Raw genomic sequence first — 27520 nt, 5'->3', positions numbered from 1 at the left:
CCTATGGTTCCTGCAAATAAGCTCATGTTGTCAAGGTTAGAGTCAATCCACCGAGACATCTCAACACAATTTTATCTTCCTTATGCTAAAACTGAATGTACTCTAGAAAGTATATCACTGCTTCCTAGTAGAAAAAGAGAGGATCTTATATTTGTATTCATTACATCTTCCTGCCGACCTCTCATTGCCAGTAATCTTGGGAGATACTAGAATACATAGAAAGTGAAAACTTGATTGAAAGGGAACTCTGTGATGGCCATGCTGTTATTCATGATGGAGTGGGACTTACAGTGATGAAGTTGTTATAGTATACTCATGTTTCAATCAGCAACCTCTCACCCATGCACTAGAAGCAAGTCCAATAAATTCTTCACTTCACGGCATAAAGAAAACTTATCATAAGCAAATGCTATTGTTAAACACACAAATGTACAGGAACACAAATACACCTTCATGCCATTACGTTCCAGAACCTAGTTGCATTGTTACAATGCCTCCTACACTGAGACCCGAACCCCATTCTTAAGGGCAGTCCCTCTCACCCTTCTTGTTATTCTCAGCACTGCATTAAAGATTCTGCACTTTCAGTCTCCTTCTTAGCTACAAGGAGATGGCCCTTAGCTTTGCCACTCCTCAATGTAAATTTAAGCCAAATCGTGAAGAGATAGTATAGAAAAACAATTAACTTCAAATTTTAGGTTATAGAGAAGGATATTTTAAATGATTGTCTCTCGTTGCTGTTGCTGCTGTATTCTACAATCACTGGAAAAGGAGAGATACAATTCTCACTGCTAATAAGAAATGAGTGAACAAATGATGATTGTGCCTAGATTTTAATTTAATGCTGCACTGACTCAGTGTGTATGAGGAGTGATGCCTATTTTTATTTGTTACTCATTTACTTAGAGACAGGGCACCTATGTAGCACTGTTTATCTATCTCACTATGTAGATAAGTTTGAAAGTGAAATGCAGAAATACCTCTACCTCATCCTCTGAGTACTGGGTTCACAGACAGGAACCAACACACCTTGCTCAGACTTACTTACCAGATGCTGAAATCAAGGCAAAGGTTATTTAAAAGCAAAACTAAAGAAGGGACCATATGACAATATTAAAATGGGGACATTTCATTTCGTTTTAACTTCTTGGCTAATGTTCCTCTTGTTTATGAGTAGAGGATGGAGATCTGTTTTTACTATAGGAAAGATCCCAAACTACAAACTTTACAAGAAGAGAAACGAAATCACACCCTCACAGAGCCCCGTCTGCTGCAACATCATGCAGAAGACTGAGCTCACGGAAGCAATAAATGTGTCCGCCAAGGCACTGAGAGATACAAGGATCACTGGAACATTATTTAGCCTAAGAAAAGTGAGATCCTACCAGGTGTGACGGCATAGAAGGATCCAATGATGTGAAGGGATTCAGAAAGAGGAAGTCAAATATCGCATACTTTCACTTACGTGTGTTTTTGTCATTGTTTTGTTTGTTTGTTTTTGTAACCAATGTAGTTGAAAACCAAGGGGAGAACAATAGTTACCAGCATCATGGTCCGGGTGGAAATGGGGAGAAAGAGACAGTTTTGTGTGACGAAGGAATGTGGGTGGCTAATCTTAATGATGGATATTAATATGGCTGGAGAAGCATTGTACCTCAGTGGTAAAGCACTTGCCTAAATGGCACAATATGCTGGGCTTAATATCTGGTAAAGGAATGAAGGAAGGCAGGGACATAAGAAATCTGATTATAAGCATGGGGGACAGGGGAGAGGATAGGGGGTTTGTGGAGGGGAAATTGGGAAGACAGATTACATTTGAAATGTAAATAAATAAAATAACCAATAAAAAAGAAAATTCAAATTAAAGAAGAAATCTGACTATAATTAATAATATTATAACGTGTATTCAAAATTGTTTTGTGTGCACGTCCTGTTTTTTAGCTAATCACAGACATGAAACAGTTGAGACACCCAACTGCATACACAGTTTGCTAAAAGCTGTATGCATTTTTCCATGTTATAAGACTACATTAAAGCACACTCAATTATTAAATTCTTGTTTATTTGTCCGGAAAGTGGGCTCAGCCCTGTGACTTGGTTAATCCAACATGGAATGCGGTGATTATTCTAAAATGCTTAAGTACTGGCTGAAACGCAGGACAGTCTAGCTGAGGAGTTTCTAAGAAGCATAATCCAGTTCAGGTGATCCAAGTCCAATCAATGAGGGAGACAAGCACCATTGTTAAACTTCGTTTATTTGTAGGTTAAAATGTAATGCCATACAGTTTTAACAATCACTTAAAAAAAGAATTCGTATTTGCATAAAATGAAGCAAAACAGAAACATAAAATCAGATGCTATCTTGCTTCAAGTTTTCAAACCAGCACTTAAGAGTCCTGATGCGCATCTCTATACATTGCAAGTATATTATATAAATATACTATAAGTGATCTCAAAACCACAATAAATATTAAGTAGGTTTATTAGGCACACGGCATAAGAAAAATGCAGTCTGCATAATTCTCGAGAGTCCCTTCAATCATTTGCACACACCTATTTTACACAAAATATACGGCCACTCCAGGAAACCCTCGATCACATCTGGACTTAACCTCTCATCCACCATCAGTGCCTTCTTACTCTTTAATACTATTGCTCTAGGCGGCTATCATATAAGAAAATACTTTGAAGTTTTCTCCAACTAAGTGCCTAAGGTTTCGATGCTACCAAAGATAAGTACAGGCTATCTACAGAACGTACTCATGGCAATGTGCTGAGAAGCACCCGCTCACACACAACTGTTCACGGTAATACTGGAACTTACCCCGAAGGCAAAATTATGAATTGTAAGATATACCAGGGATTTTTTTTTTCAAATCGCCAATAATATTAAATCCGGAAATTATTAGAAACTGAGGTAACACCTTTTTTTTAAGAGATAGAAATACTTGAAAGTATGTCAAAGTGCTTTTTAAAAAAAATCCTGGCAAAATAGGACCCCAGTCAATGTAAGCTTTGTCTGCAATTGTTACTTTGTAAATGTAAACTGAGGATTGCTCTTCTGGAACTGTCTTAAACTGTTGAGATTAAAGATGGCGGCTATGGACACCTGAGATCACCTTGTGACAAGTGAAGCTCACTGCTTCTCATAGTAGAACCAATGCTCATTGATAAAAATGAACCAAGCTCAACCCTTTGCTTTCACTCAGCTACAAGTCAGACTCTGGCATATCTGGCATATCTGCCATCAAATACCCAATCCCATAGCGTCCATTGGGAGCAGTGTCCAGGGTCGGAGAACCACTCTGTTTTCGATAAATATTTTTACCAAAATTTGGAGACGACATTTCACTTGGTATCTTTCCGTGAATGAGGCTTGCATCATCGCCGTCTAAGTTCACGGGTTCTTTCAGGACTCTTCCTCTCTTATAGGTCACAGAGGCCAAGTTACCAGAACTATCATCTATGAGGTTGCAGCGACGAATGACGAAAACGACTGGGACAGGAAGTATGGCCAGCACCATCAGAGAGAAACAGACCACCATCCCCCACATCGGGTAGCTCAGAAATTCTTCGGATGCCTGGTAATGCAAGGGAGTGAATAAATGTCATACATCTTTCTTTGTGCTCATATGAAGGTGTTACACGGGCCTTGGGTTTATATGTTAAAGTTTGGATAATTATATCCCTATCTCTGACAAACAGTAATCTAATGGAAGCAGTGACATTCTACAGATTCAAAGATTATAAAGTCCGATCATTCGTATTGTGGTTTGAATTGTGCACTAGCCATCAAGCTTGATAGAACCAAAAAAACTATAAAGAAAGAGAAAGTCAGGAGGAAAAAGGCAAACCTACACACACACACACACACACACACACACACACACACACACACACACAGACACACAGAGAGAGAGAGAGAGAGAGAGAGGGCGGAAGGAGGGAGGAGGAAGAGGGAGGAGGGGGAGGGAGGGGGAGACGGAGGGAGGAGGAGGGACGGAGGGAAATCAACTCCCCAACCTGAATACAACTGCATCTGTTAGCCTAAGAAAACTCAAAAGAATTGGAAGTAATTCAGAAAGCCTGTCAGTTACCCTTTTGCTGTATTTCATCACTAAACAATAGACATCTGCTGTGTGTACCATATTATGTTTCAAAATCTGAAAACCTAGACTTTGAAGCACATCTGGTCCCAAGGGTTTCGATAAGGGTGACGGGCTGTTCTCTGTTTCCATTGTGAATTTGTTGTTATTTGGTAGAATTATTGAGCATAGGATAGTTAAAGTAAGCACAGTGGTCTATAACAGTTACCACAGATCTCATGTCTGAGCCAATGTGACCAATGCTACCCGAAAACAGACCTTCCATAGTGTCTGCTCTTAGAAAACAATTGTAATAAATCCTCAATTCAGTAGAGGTTTAAATTACGTCTATATCACTAATACATATTTGAAGTGTTGGAAGTAGCCGAAATGTAATGAATTTCTATGGACAAATATTTCTGGAGGTTTTTCTGTTTCCAGGAGTCAAACACTATGCAATCACCATTCTTTGGTGATAAGATGAAGAGATCTGGTTTAATAATAAGTGAAAGACTGATGAGTCTCATTTGTTAAAGAAGTTCACAGTGTACTAACATCACAGCTGTGGGAAGTACATATCATAAATCTTAGCATCCCCAAACCAAAGCAGAGCATTCAAAAGTGAAACAAACCAAAACAAAATTACAAAGCAAATAAAATACAAAGCAGTGGCATAGTTTCACTTTAAAATAAGCTTTCTTATCTTGTGTTTTACCTTCTCCTTGATCCATGCATTATATCCCGGAGGACTTAATCCCATATTCACAATGCTAGCTATTAACAATGTTACTAGCATTAGAGGAGAAATGTATTTCCACATGTAGTAGTAATATTTGCTTGGAGCAAATCCTAACATGTCTGTTAGGTCTTCTAGAAACCTGGGTAAAAAAGAAAATATTTAATTATTCTCCCATCTTATTGCATTGTCCTAATTAGTGGACAGAAATCTATATTTAAACACTTTAGTAAGTTTTGCACTGACCACTGCTTCAAGGAATAAATGGATAGCTCTGTGAACTAAGAGTCTACCATTAAAGTATATGGGTCCAAGTTCAGATTCCAGCAGCCATATAAATACACTTATCTCCAATATATGCATAAATGCAACTATGCACAAATTCATAATAAAAATGATTTATATATTGAATACTTACTTTCAAAATACAACGAAGGTTAATGAAAACCTTTGGCCAATTATTGAAGTTTATACTATGGATGATTATGAATTTTATGAATGTAAAATGTTCTGTTATGTTAGTCATTGTCGTCATCATTTAAAAATAATGACTCAGTGCTATCATTAAATACCACCAGTGGGTGTTTACATACTTGGGGAATTTTTTACTGTTTTTTTTCCAGTGGCATTTCTGAAACAATGTTCCCATTTTTTTTAATTTACTTACGTATCTCTCAAGTCCAATCTTATTCTTCAAGTTCCTCCCCTATATTTTGTACTTTCCAAGGACTGTCTCTTTATTTTGTCCTATAGTTTCCCAGTGGCAATTGTATGAGGACATCTCCATTTTCTTCTTCACTAAGCTACCTGTTTCCCCTCCTATTCGCAAATTAGCCAAAAAAGCAGAGTGGTAGTCAGATTTACTTTTTAGGTTTTGTCTCGTTATTGTGCTAATATTTATAGAGGATAATAATCAGTCTTTTAGATATACAGCACCAACATCCTAATAGTATACAACCACTACAAAGTAGTCACCTTACTTTATGCTTAGCAGAAAGTGAATCTTGTAACAACCTCAATAACTAAAAGGGTAAAGGGTCTGGCCACCAATGGCCTGAATTAGGTCTCCAGAAACTACATAAAGAGACTCAATATATGAAAATGGTCCCCTGGACCATATGGGTGCACTGTAGTATGTCTTACACACACACACACACACACACACACACACACACACACACACACACACACACACACACAAAAGAAAATGTGATAAATTGGTAAATACATAGATAAATGAAAGTGAGTCTTAATTGTCACCCACTAGTTCTTGTACTGATGTTTCATTCAGACTTTCTTGGAATCTAACGTCAGATCTCTGGTGAATTCTGAAGTGAGATCATAATAATTTTACTTACATTTTCTGACAACTGTAATTGTCAACAGTCGCTACACTCAAATGTCAGTTTAGCTAAGTAAAAAGTTGGTTTTTCTTTACTTTATTATAAACATATGTAGCTTACAAATAATACTTGAAAAATATCTGTTGACAAGCATATTTTCATTAGAAATCATTTTGCTTTATCAAAATAAAGTTTTACTTTAGTATGATGTTCAATATGCTTTCTAGTACTAAAATCCTAGAGATCTGGTGTCAGACATGACATCTGCTTATGAAGACCTTGTGTGCCCTTTCAACAATCACATTATGTCTTATTCAGGCCAGCTTCATCAGCATAGCATTAGTATTTGTTCTGAGATAGATAGATAAATAGATAGATAGATAGATAGATAGATAGATAGATAGATAGATAATTAGAGAAAATACATATTAGATATAATACACATATATATTAGTATATACTAGATATAAATATATTATATATATCTAATACATAGAAATATGTATTAGAGAATGGTATATGTAACATAATATGAATACATAAGTGAAAATTACATATCAGAACAAATATACATCTGATACACACACACACACACACACATATATATATACAGTTTTTCTTAACTTCTGTGAAGTTCCCTTCTCTAACCAATCATTATCTTCACTTGATTTTATGAAAAATATAAAAATAAAATTTATTTCCTGTTGTCATATAACTAACCACTGTGCTTTTTTATGTTCCTTTAATTTTGAGTTTCATTTATGACGTTTACATTTTATGCACAATTATAACCTGACTTCCAACACTCCTGTTTTTAAATCTACATTTTTCTCTATCATATTTTTTGAAAATTTAAATAGTAAAAATTCCTTCCTATTGAAATTTCCATCAGTTCTAAACCTTCAGTTGAAAATCCTGAGAACTATTTTTAGTTTTCCATTCTTTGCTGTGTCTCTGTCCCTCATTTTCTTTCTTTTGAAATGACTTACTTTCCTTGAGACTTGCGTACACTTAAATAAAATTTGTTCTCATGAATTTTCAGGAGGGAGAAATTATGACACCTCCATTTTGACCTGGTAATGGCTCAGAACTGTGGGCTGAGCTCCTTCTCTCATTTATCCCTTCTTTCTTGTTGTATCTGATGATGTCTGCCCTACTAAATTAATTATATCCTCATTTTCTCCTCAGAGCGGAGTTCACCTTGGAAGGGGTCACTGCTTTATTTATTTTCTGAGACTGCTTCATTCCTTCCCTACTATCTTATTGGTTGAGCTCTTTGCATCCCTTACAGTGTGAGATGGAATCCAGGACACAGCTTCCCTTGATGCAATGAACTACAGACATAAAAGAAGATTCTAGAAACACGTCTGCATGTTCTATGCTGGCCTCCCTCACATGTGGGATACCATATAGGTCTTGAGGATGACAGTGGCTTTTTCTCAACCATTTGTGAAGAGTCATAAAGGTATCTCCTTGCTAGAGGCTATAAGTCTTTGATTTCACTATTATAGACAAGGAAGAAATAAAACAGAAGGAAAAGAAACATCTCCATACAGGGGAATGTCACGATGGGGAGGAGGGAAGGGGAAGTGGTTGGGGAGGGGAACACCCTTATAGAAGGGGAGGGGGGATGGTATGGCGGGCTTATGGATGGGAAACCGGTAAAGGGAATAACATTTGAAATGCAAATAAAAAATATCCAATATAAAAAAAAAAGGAAAAGAAACATTCAAACAACAGAGAACTATAAAGCCATCGTCTCCAGGGCCTGAGGATATTCCTTTTACATTTACATTCACATTCGCTAACATTCGCTTTGTTCTTATGCTTCAATATTTTCTTCTTCGGAGTTATTGGTATCTCAAAGTTTAGATTTTAGATTATCTACTATTAATTATCTACCACCTTTCAACTGTATTAATGGAGATTCAGGTAAAAACTACATAAGGTTACTGAGCTCATGAAACCACAAACCCCTGGAGATGAACAGGCAGGATTCAAAGCTGCTCTATGATGTGAAAGGAAAACTAATTAAATGGGAAAAATCTTGCCTGAGAATTCTATAGCACAGCCTAAGATAAAATGTGACCTTGGAAATCAACATACGTTATTTCAAATGACAGCTCTGCCATCTCTTAACCCACATCCTTCCCTCTGAATTTCATTTTTTGTACTTACAGAAATGCTATATCTACCTTGAAAGTACTGTTAAAATCTTAAATGACATGCAGAATAAACTATTGCCTGCACAATAGGTATTCAACAGATGTAGCTCTTGTCAACATTACTTTCCCTTCTGTTGTTAGTACTGTTTAGGGACACTGCTATAAAAAATGATATCTTCTAACAAGCCTTCTGAAAAATAATGGATATTTAAATGCAAATCTAAATTGATAACCTATTGTTTGAGAGAGCAGTCTCATAACAATATCAGTTTCTAGCACACTGAAGGTAATGCGTCTGTGGCTTCCTGATAACACATTGAGAAATTGCTCTTTGAAATAAAAATTAAACTAGTGTTCTAGCTGCACAGTTAAACATTGTCTCTTCCTACAGAAGAAGGAAGAATTTCCCACCTGAAAAATGTGTATAGCTTTAGTCACTGGAGAAATTTTTTCACATACATTTAATTTTTTTAAAAGTATTTTAAGTTCATAACAAAATTAAACTGAGATGCTGAACCCATTATATCTCTCTGACCCCCAATCATGAATCATGTTCCTTATTGTCAGCATCCTATACAAGAGTAGCATATATGGTAGAACTGATGAGTCTTTTTTGACATAACATTTTTATCCACTTCCCTTAGCTCACTTGAGGAATGATTATTTGTATTGTGCACTCCGTGGGTTTGAACAAAACCATAACAACATATACATCCACTGTTATAATATCTGTTCTAAACATTCCCTGAGCTCATCTATATATCTGTCTCTACCTCCAGATGTTGTCAAAGGCCGGTCTTGATACTGTCGAAATAGTCTGCAATAAATTGTCATATGACAAGATGCAGTATCGTCAAATATAGATTATGTCTCTTAGCAATCCACATTTATATTTCCAATATGATTTTCATGGCTTGGTAGGAATTCATCTATGATTAAACCATATTAGAATGTCTAGGTGGAAGATGTATTCATTCATTTGTTGGAAGACATTTTGACGGTTTGAGCTTTTGATCATTGTGAGTAGAGTTGTTATGAACATTCCTGTACAAATTTTTTATCTGGAATATATTGTCAAATCCTTTTAGTAAATGCCAAACTATATTGTCAAATCCTTTTAGTAAATGCCAAACTGTGTACCTGACATGTCATATGCTAAGAGTGTCACAAGCTGGATGAGTGTTTTCTGAAGTGTTCACCCTGTTTCATAGCTACATCAGCAATTAATGAGTGTTTCTTTTAATCTACATTCTCTGGAAAATTTTGTGCTGTTGGAGTTCTGAATGTTTTTCATTCCAGTAAATATGTAAGGGCATGCCATTTTTGGTAGTCTGTATGTAAGTATGCATGCCTGAATGTTTACACATCTGTATACATGTGCACGCACTTGCTTGTGCTTGTGCTTGTGTGTGTGTGTGTGTGTGTGTGTGTGTGTGTGTGTGTGTCCCAGGTGTTGGCACTGTGTGTCTTCCTCATTCATAATATATTCAGACAGTGTCTTTCATTGAACAATATTTTTTTGGCTAGCCAGCTACTCAAGATTTTCACCTCTCTTTGCTTTGTGAAGACATTATGGGCAAACCATCATGATCAACAACATTTTCACATGAGTTCGATGAATCTGACCTTTAGTCATCATTCTACCTGTAAGTGCTTTACCTGTAAACCACCTTCCCAGTTCCCTTAGTCTCCATGCATTTTTATGACACAGAATGTTTTTCAACTACTCGTTGTAGTAAATAATATAAATAAATAACGGGACACCATCCCCCGCTATATTGCCTGTACCATAGGACCACATGGCATCTCTGGGGTATTTTTATTTCAGTCAGCAAAATGTCTCAACCTGACTCACAAAGTTTCTAATTTCCATCCTAGGTTGTCACTGGCTACTCTCTGCCCCAGCAGCAGCTGCCCTCTCCACCTCCATTGCCGGCTCTAGCAGCAGCCATCTAGATCTCTGCTTCTCTGCTATGGACTCTGTTCATATTTCCTGCATTCGCCCCCTATGGTTATAGTCATAATTCCCAGAAATTCATTAAAATCAAAACTCAATAAGCTTGTAATTTGTCAACCAGACTTACATCAGTAAATTATCACTCCACAAAAGGTCCACACAATAAACGCAGAGCCAATTAATATTGATGTAAACTGCCCATCTCGATAAGACAAATTATCCTATAAAAATCCATTCTTTATATTATTTTTATATCTACCTGTGGCTATCTAAAGCCACACAGGGGTGAGTCATATTCTCCTTCTCTTTGTTTCTTCCTTTTGTTTTCCTCCTCTCTCCTGCCTTACAAAAACTGTCCCTGCCTTTCTTTTTCACTGCCCAACCACAGGTCTTGCCTTACCTTGTGTCTGCCCTCACCTACATATAGACATCAGTCTACAACTACCACCAAAGCACGAGGCTTTATTTACTTTTAATATATCTATTGCTACTTTTGATACAGGAAACATGATTATTAAATGGAATTTCTTCTTATCCCTAGCTTGTTGTTTGGGGCAATAATAAGTAAGACATTGTGAACTTTGTCAAAAAACTCATTCAATACCAATAATGTATTTTATGTCACCTAAGAGAACTCTAGTCTTTATCCAATGTGCACTTTACACAAGACTCTTGTCACTCAATCTGTATGTCAGGTGGAGACAAATATTTTAACATTTAAAGGGACTTACTGAATAAATATTTCAAAGATCACTCATCCACAGATAGGAGCTGGATGTTTCATTTCATTTCAAGTTCACATTCTTTTCTCATAAAAATTATATAATTGAAATTTAGAGATATAGAGAATTCAGTTAATTATATTTGAAGTTTTTGCACAGCAAATAATATACGTAGCTCAAAATAAAAGACAATTTTCCCAATTCTGTTTGATATTATAAACCTTTAACTTGCTCTGTGTCTCTATTTCTATTTTTCTGTCTTTGTCTGTCTCTGTCCTTCTGTCTCTGTCTCTGTCTCTCTGTCTCTCTGTCTCTCTGTCTCTCTGTCTCTCTGTCTCTCTGTCTCTCTGTCTCTCTCTCTGTCTCTCTCTGTCTCTCTCTCTCTCTCTGTCTCTCTCTCTCTCTCTCTCTCTCTCTCTCTCTGTCTCTGTCTCTGTCTCTGTCTCCCATTCCACTTCTTATAAAAATTCAACAAAGTAACTAAGGCATAAATTTAGACAGAAGTGGGAAATCTGTGAAGCACACACGTGCTGCTAATCAGGTCATAATTGAGTAATGAACCTCCCGTTTTTCTTATTTTTCCCTATATATGATATGTGGCCAAGAAAAACAAGACAAAGAAACTGTAGGTTCTAGTAACATGTGGAATACTTATCAAGTGTGGAAGCCACGCTTTGATAATAAGAATTAACACAGTGCTTGAAATTCTAGGCAACCTTACATTGTATTCAATTCTCGACCCTTATCCACAGGGAAGGAACAAACACCTCAGTAAACTGCCCGATCAACAAAAGCCTGAGAAACATTTGATGAGGGAAAGATTCATCCCTCTCCATTTCTCTTCCCTTTTAAATGAAGTATTGATCAAAATTTTCAAAATAGAGCTGAAAAATAATGACCTGCAATCAAGTATACTCACTTATCTATGCCGTAAACGAAGCTTACAGCAATATTCTCCAAGATGACCACGATTAACAGAGGCAATGTGGCAGAATAATCATCAAACATTGTAACGAAGTAATTTCCAGAGCGCTGCACAAACATCAAGCCGATACAAAATGCTAGGAGGCAACAGATAACTAAAGAAAAGGAATTAAAATGACAATTAGCCTCTCATCAAAGCCCAGTCTGTCATTATAAAATATTACATTCAAATAACATCTTTCAATTTTTATAACTTTCGTACATACTAGCTTCTCTGACTCTATGGAAAATTACATGTTGGGAATTGGGCTACACATGGTTAACCTCTACTAAATTTAATAGTTCATAACTCATATCTTTAATTCTACAGACTTCCACCTACCAAGTACAAACAATAACTGAAGGGAAATTGTATAAAAATGTTTTAAGTAAATATTCATATACTTTGTCTATTATTTATAGAAAAGTGTCCCTCCAAGCAGAATGTAGACATAGGTGCTTACTACATTTATTAAGCTTCTGTAGTTCTCAAATTCTGATGCAATTTTGAGTTAATAATGAGCCTACTGTGGCTTGTAATGAGATTATCAAATTTACATACTTTCATGTTTAATTGAAATATGATTATCAGTAAAGCATAGCAGAGAGGAAATTCAATCAGAAAAAGCAACACCATCAACCCATGTTTACATATTTATCTTGCCTAAACAGCTTGAGTGTGAGAAGTAACGTGATGGGTATAGGCCTGAATATTCTGATTATCCAAACAACAACTAGGAAGAACTATTTAAAACTTGTTTCCTATTTAACATCTAAGAAATAGATTCATAAACTCAGGGACATTCGCTGTAAACTTACAGATACATTCTTAACCATGAGACTTTTCCACACAACTTAAAGCCTTAATCTTAGGCTTCCTGGCACTTGAGATAAATAAACAAGGACTATATTACATGTCTCAATCCCCTTTACACATGGATGAATAAAATAAAAAGCAGCAAGGTCTAGCTCTCTCTACTTCCTCTTTGTGGATCCAGATGTGAGTCCTCAGCTGCTGGCCTGCCTGCCTGCTCCCTCATCATCTCTAATCCACTCAAACTCTCAAACCCAAATGATATTTTTTTCTTCCCTAAGTTCCCTTGGACATGGTGTTTTACCACAGCAATCAACAAGTAACCAATAGAGGACAGAAATACAAACCACGTTTTGGGAAAGAAAGAAGTGTAAATGTACCTTATATTAACTATATCTTCTGTCCTTAAAAAAATTAAAACACTAAAATAAGTATTCCAACAATGGTATTATTATAAATTATAATCTATTACCCTATAGATATCAATAACATCCAAGAGGTAGCAGTCCAATTGCAGTCTCTAACATCTCACCCACATAAATGGGCTGCATAGAAGTCAAGAGTAAAACCTCACCAGTGAGTATTTCCTTCCTCACTTTGAATGTGTCCACAACAGGAGTGATTATTCCTTCAATGGTTCCAAACATGCTGCCGAGCCCGAGATTTATCAGCATGAGGAAAAACATCACTGACCAGAAGGGAGACGCGGGAAAATGTGTCATGGCCTCCGTAAAGGCAATGAAAGCCAAGCCAGTGCCCTGCACAGCCTGCAGAACACAGAAGAGAGCAGCACGAATCAAGAGCAAGAGCAGGAGATGCCTCTCATCAGTGAAGGTGGGGAAAGCATTATGTAAAGGCCAGAGCTACTGCAAAGAATAACACTTGCTTTATTCTGTAAATCATGTTTTCATGCCCTGGACCCAGATATTGAGTAACCAAAGACTGAAATATAGTTCAGGATTGCTAAACAAAATACACAAATATATGGCATTGCTTGTTATTTCAAAGATCCTAGAATAATACTGTATTCATAAATATGTGGCATTTTTAATTTTGTTAGGGCTTATGAATATAAATATCGATTTGCTGTAATAAAACACAAACAAAATATGTATGTATGCATGCAAATATTTCTGGCGTATGAGGTAGCTTAGTTAATTAGAATAAAGAAAACATAATGTAAAGAATAAACATTTAACATGACGAAATGCAAAGAATAAAAGGAATTCCTGAATTATAGAATGTCAACTTTCAACCATGAATAAAAGAGAATCCATTTCAAAGAGAAACAACAAGAAACACATTGTTCGGTACCTTGGTTTGCCTGTGCTTTGCTTGTCTCTTTGTTTGCTTTTGGTTTTGCTTTCTAATTAGAAAGAGGTGAAAGAGCATGGGGTTGGGAAGGTGGGAAGTGGGGATGAGCTGGAAGGGGCTCACGGAGGAAAAAGTGTGATTAGAATGCACTGTATGAAAACACAGCTATTCTCCTGCTGGGATGCCTTTGCCAGCCTGGATATGCGAGCTTTTGCCTTGTCACATTCTGTCTTGTTTTATACTGTTTGATTATAGTTTCTTGGAGGCCTGCTATTTTCTAAAGAGGAAACCTGAAGGGGAGTAAATCTAGGCGAGAGGTGAGGTGGCTTGAGAGAGGGCGTTGGGAGAAGTGGAGGGAGAGAAAACTGTGGTCAAGATGTATTGTATTATTTTCAACAAAAAAATTAATGAAAAAACCCACATTTGTCAATAAAATATCCATTTTATATGTATCTTATCAAATCAAACATGCCTATGTTCTAATATTCAAGAAAAATTGGGGTTAATGTGGTAGCTTTCATAATCACTGAAACTGTTAGAGAAAAATGTTGGAAGAAACACATCAATTATGGGTACATGCAAAGACTTTCTAAATAGGACTCCATTTGCACACCAAATGGTGCCAGCAACTGAAAACATAGGTATCATGAAGTTAAATTTCTATATAAGAAAATAAACAATCAAGTGACAAGATAGGCTACCAGTGAGAGATAGCCTGCTAACTATACAACTAATCAATGATTAATATCCACAATGTTCAAAGACCATCGCTACTATATAACAGGAGTGAAGCAGCCTAAGAAATAAATAAGCTAACTAATAAATGTATTTCTCAAAAGCTGTAGCTCAGCTTCATTATCCATCTAAGAAATGAAAATTAAAACTATATTGAGATACCCTCTGATTCGAGTCAGAAATCAAGTCATTAAGAAATCACAACATAGACTGGTGTGATTGAGGAGAGAGGGAATTAAATCCACCACCAGTAGGAATGAAACGAGCCCAATCTGCACAGAAACCACTAAGAATTTTTCCCCCAAAATGAAATGAATATACAGTAAAGTCCAGCTGTATCATGCCTGGCATTCACTCATAGACTCCAAATCAACATATCTCACGCATACTTGCACATTAGTTATTGTAGAACTATTGACAACAGCTGAGTTATGGAACCAACCTGGGTGTCCCTCCACAAAGGAATGGTGGTTACGATGTCCTAACTATACATGACAGGAATTGTTTTAACCATAAAGAGCAAAGTCACACCTTTTCCAGAAAAGTGGGTATAACTGGAGATAATCATGTCAAACAGATTAATGAATTTCAGGAAGACTGACCTTGAATGTTTTCTCAAATTCCTGGATCCTAACTTGTGTGTACATATATACATATATTCATATATATATATATGAATATATATATATATATACATATGAAGTTTCATATACATGAAAGAATAAACAATGTGGCCAGGGGCAGAAAAGACAGGGAAACCTATGAAGAGGATTAGGTGGTGTAGGGATAAAACTCCCCAACAGATATGTTCTTATGTACTGTGTACAATTAATATCTGTCCACGAGAAAAAATTTTAATCAAAAGATGAGGCCACGGGTCAATGAGGGAAATGTTTGCTGCACAAACACGAGGATCTCACTTCGGATCCCCAGCTACCATCTGTCTATAACTGCAGCCCAGAGTGAGGGTTGGTGGCACACAGACAGGGCAGGCAGTCTCTGTGAATCTCGGTGTCAAGTTGCAGGCACATAGCGAGACCCAGTCTCAAGCCACAAAGGAGGAAAAGATGAATGAAAACATCTGACAGCCTGTAACCTCTCTACCCATGCCCACAAGAGATCATACCCTCACATGCATACTCTACCCTACACACACAGTGACACACCTTGTTATAAAGTAAAAGTCTAAACCGAGTGACTGTCATTTCACGAATTCAGCAGATGCCAGGTTATTGTTTTAATTATGAAAACCTAGCAATTATATTTTCCTTTAGAATTCAAGGTTATCAAAATTAGTTATGGCTTCAATCATAGTGTGGGATCTATGTTCTGGGATCTGTGTGTTTCAGGCCCAGTTAGTTCACTGTCCTACTCAAAATGACTAATGGCTAATTTCTATCTTCCTATTTAGCAATATAAGCAAAGAGTAGCAACCAATAGAAGAACATTAATTATTTCCCCCAATTCCTTATTGATCAAAATGAATTTAGAATTTAGAAATTTAGAAATTTAGAATTTAGAGAATTCAGAAACTGCATTCCCAGGCCTTTTGCAATCCCTTTTCCTAAAGAAGTCTTCAGATGAAAAATACTTTAATTAAATGATAATTCTTCGACTGCTCAGACATGGCCTACTAACTTTATTTAGCTCATCCTCAATTTGACAGGCTTTGAGATGAAGAACAGCAAACTCCTCCTCCTTCACTTTTTGAATGATGTCGTAAACTACATGATAATCTTCTGCAGTGACAGCTGAAAGGTTGATGTGACGGGGAATGACATCCCAACTAACGTTTCCCGTTTTCAAAAGTTTCAAGATCATCTCGGAGTTTCTGAAAAGTACAAACAGATTGAGAATGAGCACCAGTGTTCTTTGATGCATATTTTATAGAGAATTATGACCTGGTATGCTAGTAGAGATTAATTATCCATACTGTGAAATGCACTTTTCATTTACGATATTGGCTTTGAACCCCAGAACTGCGAACACCACCAGTGTTGCCAGGACTGAAGTGAAAAAGTTGATAAAAGACACGAGGACAGCATCGAAGTGGCAGTTGTTGTCTCTCTTGTTGTAACTGGAAAACGCGATGACTCCACCAAATCCCAAACCCAAGGCAAAGAAGACTTGAGTCGCTGCCTCTCTCCAAACCTTGGGCTCCAGCATCATTTCAAGCTGTTTGAAATTGAAGGGAACAGAAATCAGCAATAAATTCCCAGTTCTGAGAAATTCTCTTATATGGAGTTAGATCACTGTACTATGAATGTATATTATATATATGCCTAAATGTTATATAAAATGGTGTACTAAATAATTATGAAAAAACTATATTTTCTAGGAAAGCAGCTAAGAATGCAGCAGGAAAGAGTGTCTATCAAGCCCTTATATGGAAGTCTTCTACTTAGAGAAGAATTTGTCAGTGTTTTCTCATAAATCATCACAGAAGAGTATGACAGAGAAATTACTAGTCTTTGATAATTCCCCATTATATATCCTTCTTTGTCTTCTCCAAAGCATAATAAACCAATTTCCAGCACAAATGAAATAGTTCCTTCACTTCGCCATTCTCTCAAATTTTGAGTTTTCTGCTGAAAATCTGATAATGGAGCTAACCAGTATATAATTGGTAGGATTAGGCTGTCACTATACCTGTCAATTTGTGTTGTTCATTCATTTTAATAAGAGTCACTTCTTTGAGAACAGAAGGAAGTCTATGGCATCATTAGTGCTCTGAATGTGTAAACAGTTCCATTACTTGTTCCAAGTGCCTTATTTCTCTGAAAAGTCATCAAACCTTTCCAGAATGTAATAAAAGAGTTAAAGAAATAATTGTCATTATGTCCAGATGACATGGACCTCAGTAGATATTCGAATTCATTTCTAGTCACAAAACAATGCCTAATTGGTATTTGTTTCTCTTTCTAACATTAAGGTCAAATTGTCTTTATTGAGGGTAATGTCAAGGGACAATGCTAAGGATATGAAATCTACCACGTTTCAGATCATGCTGCCGCTAAGTAAGTTAATAAAAGAGCAAGCCTGGTCACATGGTAGTCCTCTGAATTCAGCTTTTTCCAAAAGAAACTGTAAAAGCAAAATCATCTCCATAGTATCAGCCAAATTCTAATTGTCCAATATAGATAGTATGTGCAAACTGTAAAAGGCAAACTCAGATAAACACTTTTCAATGTTTTTCCTTGTTTAATATTCACACGAGCCCATGTAGTTATTGAATATGTTATCTGAGGCTTTGTAAAGATGAGAAGCCAAACCAACCATACCCAGCAGGTCAGAGGCAGGAATAAAAAGCAATACGTGTGACCACTAAAACTCCCACATTTCCTCAGCTATTGGGACTTAGTGCTTAGCATTAGTTTTTAATTCTTTTTAATACTTTATGAATTATTATCAAATATAATAATTGCATTCATAATTTAAGCAATATTTAACCAATATTCATATGCTGTTTGTGGAGTATTTCTATGTTCCTATTCTGTATCACTGTGACACTTAATTCCAAATACATTGAACGGTCTATTATAAGGTTAACCACTAGATGGCAGGAAAGAGACATTTCCAAAGATTTCATTTAGCCTACATCGAAATTGAATTTCCACTTGCTGTTTCTGGGTAGTCTGTGTGCTTAGTCACTTTCTTCCCTCCATAAACTATGTGAATTAAAAGTAACATAGCCAAGTATGGTAGCTCATGCCCACAGTCCCACAACCTAGGAAGCTGAAACAGGAGACCACAGGTTTGAGGCCAGTCTGAACTAAGTTCAAGACCATCAAGGATGACTGAAAACAAACAAAAAGTATGTTATAATTACTATAATTTTTATAGCGTCACCCTAGATCAGTGCTTCTCAACCTTCCTAATGCTGCAACCCTTTAATACGGCTCTTTATGTTCTAGCGACCCCCAATCATACAATTATTTTTGTTGCTACTTCAAAACTATAATTTTGCTACTGCTATGAATCGTAATGTAAATATTTTTGGAGATCGATGTTAGTCAAAGGGGTTACAACCCACAGCTTGAAAACCACTGCCCTAGAGTAAACTAGCACTATTTCATCAAGGTAACTGGAAAGTGAGCTGAAAAGAGGGGGAAAATAAAGAAGGAAAAAAGGGAGGGAGAGAGAAAGGGAAGGGAAGAGAAAGGGAAGAAAAGAACCAGAATTTTAATATGGATCCTTAACCCAAACTAAAAATGTTGATTTATGCTGATACTTTAACTGCTAGATTCATTTAAAAGGTTACATAAGTTCTAAAGTACATACTAAAATCAGACTGAAGAACCACGTGAGAACCAGTTGTGAGCTTAGAAAGGAGATTTTAGAAGTTTACCCAGAAGAATGAGTTACATTGAACTCAGGAAACATTTTCTCCAATGCTCTGAATATAAATAGTCTGGGTTATTAAGTATGGAAGGCTTGAAGCAGATTTTAAGTCTAAGGTGGCCGAAATGTATGAATTTAAAGCAGTGTTCTTTGGAAGTTCCCAAGGGCACCAAATAGTAAAGAGCACTTTTAAACGACAGAAGAAAACCAGACGCCCACATCAGCATTTTTGCTCCTACAAAATGAATACAAACTCAGAGCCAGACACGCAAAGAACACAGCTTCTTTTACCTCCTAACAAGGCAGCTGACAAAAAAATTCCACAGAAGCTAATCCCTTCTGCTTCCCTGCTTACAGGACCACCGCAGCTCCACATTCATCCTTCATATAACCTCCAATGTCTCAACCATTTGGATTGCATCTCGTGACTTCCTTACCAGTTTTAACAAGTTAATGGTGAGCCGATACCTTCATTTGGTGAATCACAAAAACACTTACACTCCCAAACCTATTTCTGTTTTCTGTTCAGTTAAAAATAACAAGGCATGATTAACTATACACTTTTTTTTTTTTTTTTTAGTAACCAGGGTCAAGATACACAGGAATAAACTTAGATCTACTTCATAGAATAGTGGTATGAATGTCATACTCTCTATGAAGCTAAAGAAAATCTTCCTCAAATATGTGTGTGTGTGTATAAAAACTCCCAAGCGAACTATTATAACTAAGACTCAAGAGGGGGTAAAACGTTCCCCAGAAAACACTACTTCTCTATGAAACAATTTTCTGGGAAGGAGTCATATCCTTCCCCAGAGCCTTAGATTATTGGTAACCTGCTGACACTCAGGAAATTAATATTTTCTTTAGTTCTCCTAGCAGAAAGATGCTATTGTTGGTGTTTCAAATGATCAGTTAGTTACTCAAAGTAGATGTGAACCCCTCAACTAGAGGGTGATGGGTGAATGTTGATCAAAGTTTCCCAAATTTATCAGTGTAAAAACTATAAGATATTTCCTACGGAGAATGAATTTTGAAATATTAAATAATGACATTCTTACTTGTGAACCAGAATGGTAGGTTTTAAAAATTAGAAGTAGGTCCGACCGGAAATACAGAAAAACCACTTTTCTGGAGTGGGTAACATACTGTATTTTAGAAATCTAATGTGTTGATGTTAAAACAATTGGCCCTTAAGCATAGCTATGGGGACATTTTTACCATGAATGGAAGGGAAAATAAGGTACGTACCTTAGGGGTGAACATGTGTCGGATGCCATCAATTGAACCATTTAAAAGGAGAGACCTTATTAGGAAGCATATAAGTACCACGTAGGGGAACAGAGAACTAAAATACATGATCTGCAAACAAAGAGAAATGGCAATGGGTAAGACAGACTAGTGACCGTTCTTGATAGTTAAAACTACACTCTTGATAGCCACCGGTTAACTCTGTGGATGACAACTCCTACAGTCATTTTTTTATGGTGATTGTTCTGGATTCAGCCTACTTTGAAATCTTATTTGAGAGATAAATAAAACTTTGTTTAGACTGATTCATATTGTCGTATATATTTACGGGGTGCAGCATAATTCAATACATGTATAAAATGTTTAAAAACAATATTAAGACAATTAACATTTTGATGTGAACCTTTAGATTCTTCTCTTTTACTTATTTTAGGGTGCACAGTAAAACGTTCTAAACATTATCCACCCACCCCAGGGTGGGACAAAATGCTAGATTGTGTTCTTTTGTCTTTTGGGTACCATTGTCCGACAGTTTTATATCTTTTTCTTCCCTCCCCCACCTCTAGAATAATGACTACTGTGCCGTCTACTTTCATGTTATAGAATTCTTTAGCATCCAGACAGAAAAGCACTTAAAATTTATCTTTCTCTTAGTGGTTTACCTCACCTAAGTTATGTTCCACATATATTTCTGTAAATGGCAGTGCTTCACTCCATCTAGTAGATGAATAAAATATAGTGTGTGTGTATGTGTGTGTGCATGTGTGTGTGTGTGTGTGTGTGTGTGTGTGTGTGTGTACAGGACTTTTAAAATATAAAAAAATATTTACCATCTATGCGGCTTCAAATAGCAGGATGGAATTCTACTCAATGGCTGAATAGTAACTCATTGTGTGCCTGCACAGAAAAGCACTGACTTACTTTTCCTCCATTTAGTACAGAAACATGTGTACGATGAATGGTGCTGCTTGTATGTAATGCATATTTAAAAGCAATGTTTAGGAAAGAAATGTCATGAATTTCCTAACAAGTCTTGGTTAACGTTTCACACATGTTTTGAGCGATATGTGATGAATCCGTAAAGCTCCCAATGTACTAATTTTTATGCATCTCACTCACTGTAAATCCTTTAACTATTTGTTTCTGCAATGTTTGCCTCTGAGGAACTCAGGAAATTGCTGCTACCCAGAGGAAACACTTTGCTCGGGCATTAACTATCTTCTTGAAATATTCACGGGGCTGTCTAATAGGTCTAAACCTTTCCGACTAGAAAAGAAAACTTCTGAAATTTCCCTCCAAGTTGTGGCCCCTCCGTTTCAGAAAACGGCCTTCGTCACCCAGGTACTGGAAGTCAAAGATGCATAGATTTCCAAGACAGTCTGCAGTATGCTCATGGTTTCCAGATCAGCATCCCGGCTGTGTTGTTTTCTGCTAAATGCAACATAAGTGTTTCTAATAGCATTGAGCAAATTGCTAATTGTGCCATCATCCCTGCAAAGCTTTAATGTTTTCTTGCCCGCAGAGCCCAGGTCCCGAAGCTGTTGCCACCTCGTAGGCTGAGCATGATCAGTCACTGCCCGAAAGCATACTCCCTGCTTCTCTTCTCTAGTCAGAACCATCTTCACCCAGAAGTCACCCTGAGCACCACCGAGACATCTTTTGCCAAACTGAATCCACCATCTGCTGTCACTTCTGCCAAAGTAGAGGTGATATCACCTTGGAGATGTTACCATTAGGTGCGGTTTAGTCTGTGACGTCATGTAGCCCTGAGAAAGTTTCCTTACTTGAGTTTTCTCACGCTCCGTTCACTCTGTTGCTTCATAAGCTCTGTGGGAATGGAGACCATACCTTTCTGGGTCACTACCAGCTCTTGAACTCCTAAAACACTTGCAGACACAGAACAGCTACACAACATGATCGCGTGTAACAAGGAAAGGAGGGGAAGCTGAGAGAATTGATGGAAATTCTCAAAGTAGGAGAGCCTTGGAGTACGGAGTGTGTGAATCAAGTAACGTTTGTTGAGTAACTGTAAAGACCTTGCAATATAAAGCAAGATGCTTATGTGTTCCTCTGTAGTTCATCCTCTAAAAGTCATGCTTAAACATGCTGAAGATATCAGGAAGAAGTTAGTTTTATGTGCAGAAAGCCAATGTTTTAAAATCAATATATTGATAGAATAAATCTATTTTTATTAGTAAAAACAGATATCTTTCCAATAATCTTTGATTGTCTTCTGCTATGATAATATGATTTCAATCTGCAGAGTCCCTGGGTCTCATTCGATCATAGCCCTCCATGAATTTGAGGCTACCAAAATCATGAAATCTTCTCTGCCCATTTTTAAATCAAACTCAATTTGCTGCTTGATAAGTGACTTGAAAGACCTTCCTGACGCTCAGTGCATTTCCTGCTCCTCTTTCCTCCAGATTCTTCTTGCTGGCTCCCGTCCGCATCCCACAGATCCAACATCCACACCTCTTTTGTATGGAGTGTTCTAGAAGTCTGATGTTATTGTTGGCTGAATTGTTTAAAAATCTTCAATTCTTTTCCGTGCTCATTACATAACAGCCGAGTGTTTGACCAGTTTCTGTAGACACGTCAATGTCCATCAGCAACCAGGTCACAATTCTTGCTTTATCTCCCACTCCTCACACTCTATGTCAGAGTCACAGGGGAGCATTTAGCATCCTCTGGGCTTGATGAATGCTGGATTCTATATGCCTACAGTGACCTGTCTCTGAACCTTCTGGTAACTTCCATCCGACAATCTTAGCAGTACTCCCCAGTTACCCACTTTGTGAAACCTCCCAAACCCCAGGATCATTTCAAAAACTGCCTCGTGCCTGTTCTCTTTCTCTCCATTATTATACTTACTACAGCAATTAACTGGCAGACTCCTTACACTATAGGTTTTATGAGGACAGAGACTGCTCGATTGAAATCAATATTCACTAGTGCACAGCTTACAGTGGATCACCAAAAACAACTGTACATTAAATAAATACTGTAACAAAAGTACTATAGATAAAATAAAAGATAACTTTTTTATAGAAAGCTTAAGGTTTCTTTTGTATACAAATTCTCTACACTACAGTATCTTTAATGTATAATATTTTTAACATTCTATTCTAAATATCTGGTCCCAGTTATTCCCATTTTTTATTAGTTCAATATATATTTATGTTCTTAAATACACTAATTTGAATTTAATGTGTTATTAAGGAAAAAACAAAATATTTCAAATTAAAGTGTAAAAGCTATCAGAATTTCAAACAGGTGGATACTATTAATTATGCAAAACCTTTGTATTCTTCTCTAAGCAGATAAAGGTTTATATACTTCATTTAAAATTCCAAGAGTTAAAAGAATATTTCTTAATTAAGCACTATGCAAAATATCCACATTTTTCTTACACACAAATTTACATTTATACAAATAGCTAATTTTATAGCAAAATCTTTTATGACATTGCTAATGAATATTCAAATAAATCTGCCTGTATATACCATAGACACACGTATGCTGTCATATAAAATAGCTTTATTGTATATTGCTACCTAAATCTTGTGCATACATACATTGGTATTGTATACTACTACTTGAAATTATTTCTACCAATATGTGGTTTGCACTTGTCACTAGAATAGATACTTTCTAAGTTCAGGCTATGTTTCTTTTTGTATTTTTAGAATTAAAACAGTTTTGGTAAACAGCAAGTATTCCATATTTTGGCAAAATAGATAGATAAATAGACAGCGTCCATGATACAGTCTAAGTATGCATTCTCAGAACAGAGAAGTGAAACATGTTCCTTTGCTAGCTTTAAGCCTCTTAGGAATTGTCGACCAAAATATCTTTCACAGAAATTACCCTGAATCAAAGATCAGTTTATCAAGCTACATATTTTATAGGATATTTTCATCTTATGATAATACTAAAATTAGGAAATGTATTAAAATCACAATTGATTTTCTCTTTATATTAAAATGTTTATTATAAAGACACGTTCAGAAAAAAATATCTTATTTGGGGGACTTGGTTGCTTGGCTTTAGTTCCGTCATTTATTAGGTACTTACTTCTGGGCAGTTACTCCTTCTGAATTTATTGACTTTGTTGTAAATTAGAGATAAGACACATAAGCCATTTGACAGAATAAAGAAAACAATGTATGCAGCATACTTAACAGAGCAGTACATCAGTAATAAAGAAATGCTAAGAAGGAACGTCACCCTGAAGCTGAAGCAAGATGAGATCATTTTATTTCAGTCATCCAATCTGGGAATAAAATGTGGTAACAAGCGCACAGAGAGCTTCTGAACGTAGCCAATGCCACAGTAATTTGTAAAGTGACTAGATAAATAGAAGTGTTGATGAGCCTTGTATAGTCTAAGAAGTACATATTCTTAGACCAGATGCGCCTTTGTTTAATTTTAAGCCATATACAATAATTTTGAGCTGTCCACTGTGGAGGCAAACAATTTCACTGACACCAAGCATCATGAAACGTAAAGGATTTTGTTTGAGGATTTATCATCACTCTTAGTCCCTCTATAGCCTGATATTCGGTCATGGTCCTGTTCTTTTTGACTATGCTGCCTCCTTTTTATTCAACTGGATGTTAACTGTGATCAAAGTTCTACGGTTTCTCTTCTCCATAATAAAAGCAGGAAAATAAAAGCTAGAAGAAGTCAGTGATGCAGTTGCATACGGGACCTGGCCAGAGAGATTCCCAGCATCCTACTCTTGTCACTCAGGCTTCAGAGTGCATCCATCCCTCTGCTCCCTGCATGTATTTGCATGTCTGAGAAATTACATAAGAGATTCTCATCTCTTAGCAGTGTCGCCTTTAGGACAATTTGCATGAGCAAGCCTTCAGCTTGACTCTGTATCCAGCACTTGCGAAACTATTTCTCCAGGCTTTTGCTTGGCTGTTTAATGCACATACAGAGCTTTACATCCATCCTTTATAATGCTCTTCTTTTTATGCCATACAAAGGAACTATGTTGATTCAAACACTCATTTCAACTAGCTTTTGGCCCATCTGGATTATGAAATCATTTTCGGATAAGTATAAATAGTACAGTGAAAGAGACCCTGAATTTTATTAGAGCATCGAGTACAAAACAACATGTTTCAAATTCTGCCTCACTGTTGCCTTCTCCCTAAGGATCTGTCACTGAACTAGTATATCACAGGTACTATGTAAGTTATATCCCATTCTACTGATACATTTTTATTACATGATATCAAAGATAAAACAGGAAACTACCACCGATATCATTGAGAGCAAATTTTAAATAGTCTTATTATAAGAATTGTTAAATATTCTATATGAAAGAGATGTCAATTAGTTTGAACTGTCATACATTCTCTTCCACAGTGGTAGCTCCAAGTTTGGATTTCATACATGTGTACAATTGCAACTTGTAAATATAGCATATTTTTAAAAGACGAGACTATTCTCTTAGTTACAATAAGACCCAAATTCAGGAAACCTTAGCGAACTTGATCATGACGGCTTTTAAATCATGATGGCTATGCCTGTCCAGAGGTGACTCTTCCTCCCACATAACATTACCTGAGCAGTTATGTGCATGTGATCAGACATGGTTTAAAAGCTTCTTCCTTTACTTATAATCTAACTTCAGTGCCTCCTACGCAGTCAAGTTACACTCAATCAAAGCACTGTCTGAAATTACTAAGTTGTTAACACTTAACAGAAGATTGAAAGACACTTAGTTGTGTTACCTATTCTGCTCACCCACTCGCATGCGACATAAATATAGCAGCCACTGCAGGAAAAATAAAAAAAAAAGAATGCTGGGTACATGTCAATGGTGATTTACAGGCTAAAAATGACACCAATATTTACTACTAAAATTAAATTAGCAGGAAGCAAAGGTGAATTAGACCAACTTCTAGCCACCCTCATTCCCCTTCCCAAGCCATCATTTGGTGGGCATAAATAACACACTCAGAAGCAGCATAGAGTGTCCCATCCCACGGACTCCTCAACTAAAGACAGGGAGACACGTGGCTGTCACGTGTCTTGCTGTCAAGACAAGACGACACGTGGCTATTTTACTACCATCAACGTGGTATGTATGTGCCTATTTGAGTCTTCAAACTGATCTCTCATGAAATTTAGGGATATCGTCCAATTTCTTAGCCTCTTTCTAAAAATCAGTAAAGTGGCTCTGAAAGTAGGAACTAAACCTTAGAGCTTTTAGGATTATGTAAAGTAACATAGAAAGTATTTGCTCCCAGAGCAACAAAACAACAACAACAACAACAAAAACAACAACATGTTCTAAGCATCAGTGCCTAATACTGGTTTTGCTCAAATCACCTGTGCTGGCCACTTATTATTATTATTATCATTATTATTATTATTATTATTATTATTACTATCATTATTCAACATGCTTTTGTTATTATTTATTCTTATCATTGATAATAGTAGAGAGTAGTCTGACTGTCACTCTTCTGACTTATGCTTACCTATGATGTCTTGTTAGATTGAAAAGATAAGTGATTACAGTTACCCTTTGAAAGGAAAATGTATTATATTTCTATACACACACACACACACACACACATCATCATCATCATCATCATCATCATCATCATCATCATCATCATCATCATCATCATCATCATCATCAGGGGCCAGCGAGAAGAGTCAACACTGAGTTCTGGCTATGAGGCAGCTGAGACATGAAAAGGGCTTTAACACAGAGGCAATAGCAGGAATAGAACTCCCATGCTTCTGAAAATAAAGAATGGATAGCAATCATATCCCCGGTGCATCATTTTAAAACAAAAAGAGCAAACTACAGAGACTTCACACTTCCACTGATGTCCTTTTCAGTGTTTTTAAATTTGTTTTTGGGCTGAAGGGTATGCTCTTGCCATCTTTTATTTATTCTGTGTTGTTGGTCTGAACTATTCTAAACACTTGAGGACATCAAGAACTTTAAGAAACACACAACAGTTCACAATTTGAATATTCACTATGCAATTACTTTTTAACACAACATCTGAGGGAAGGAAATGATAAAAAAAAATGAACAAACAGAAAAAGTAACTTCCTCA

At 36.5% G+C, this 27520-nt stretch overlaps 1 protein-coding gene across 1 annotated transcript in view; it reads right to left on the bottom strand.

Moving 5' to 3' along the window:
• Nucleotides 1-2236: 2236 nt before the first annotated feature.
• The window catches only part of Slc6a15 (solute carrier family 6 member 15), a 52634-nt gene continuing 27350 nt past the window's right edge, over nucleotides 2237-27520 (bottom strand). The window contains exons 6-12 of the mRNA XM_032911883.1: nucleotides 20424-20534; nucleotides 16768-17009; nucleotides 16473-16665; nucleotides 13360-13552; nucleotides 11928-12087; nucleotides 4801-4963; nucleotides 2237-3581 (exon numbers count right to left, since the gene is read on the bottom strand). Coding sequence (XP_032767774.1) covers nucleotides 3210-3581; nucleotides 4801-4963; nucleotides 11928-12087; nucleotides 13360-13552; nucleotides 16473-16665; nucleotides 16768-17009; nucleotides 20424-20534 — 1434 coding nt within the window. The 3' untranslated portion in view covers nucleotides 2237-3209. The remainder of the gene's footprint in view (nucleotides 3582-4800; nucleotides 4964-11927; nucleotides 12088-13359; nucleotides 13553-16472; nucleotides 16666-16767; nucleotides 17010-20423; nucleotides 20535-27520) is intronic.

Source organism: Rattus rattus, chromosome 1 (assembly GCF_011064425.1).
Source record: "Rattus rattus isolate New Zealand chromosome 1, Rrattus_CSIRO_v1, whole genome shotgun sequence".
NCBI classification, from domain to species: domain Eukaryota; kingdom Metazoa; phylum Chordata; class Mammalia; order Rodentia; family Muridae; genus Rattus; species Rattus rattus.
The sequence above is the reverse complement of the archived record's forward strand: the minus strand, read 5'-3'. Positions and strand labels throughout refer to the sequence as shown.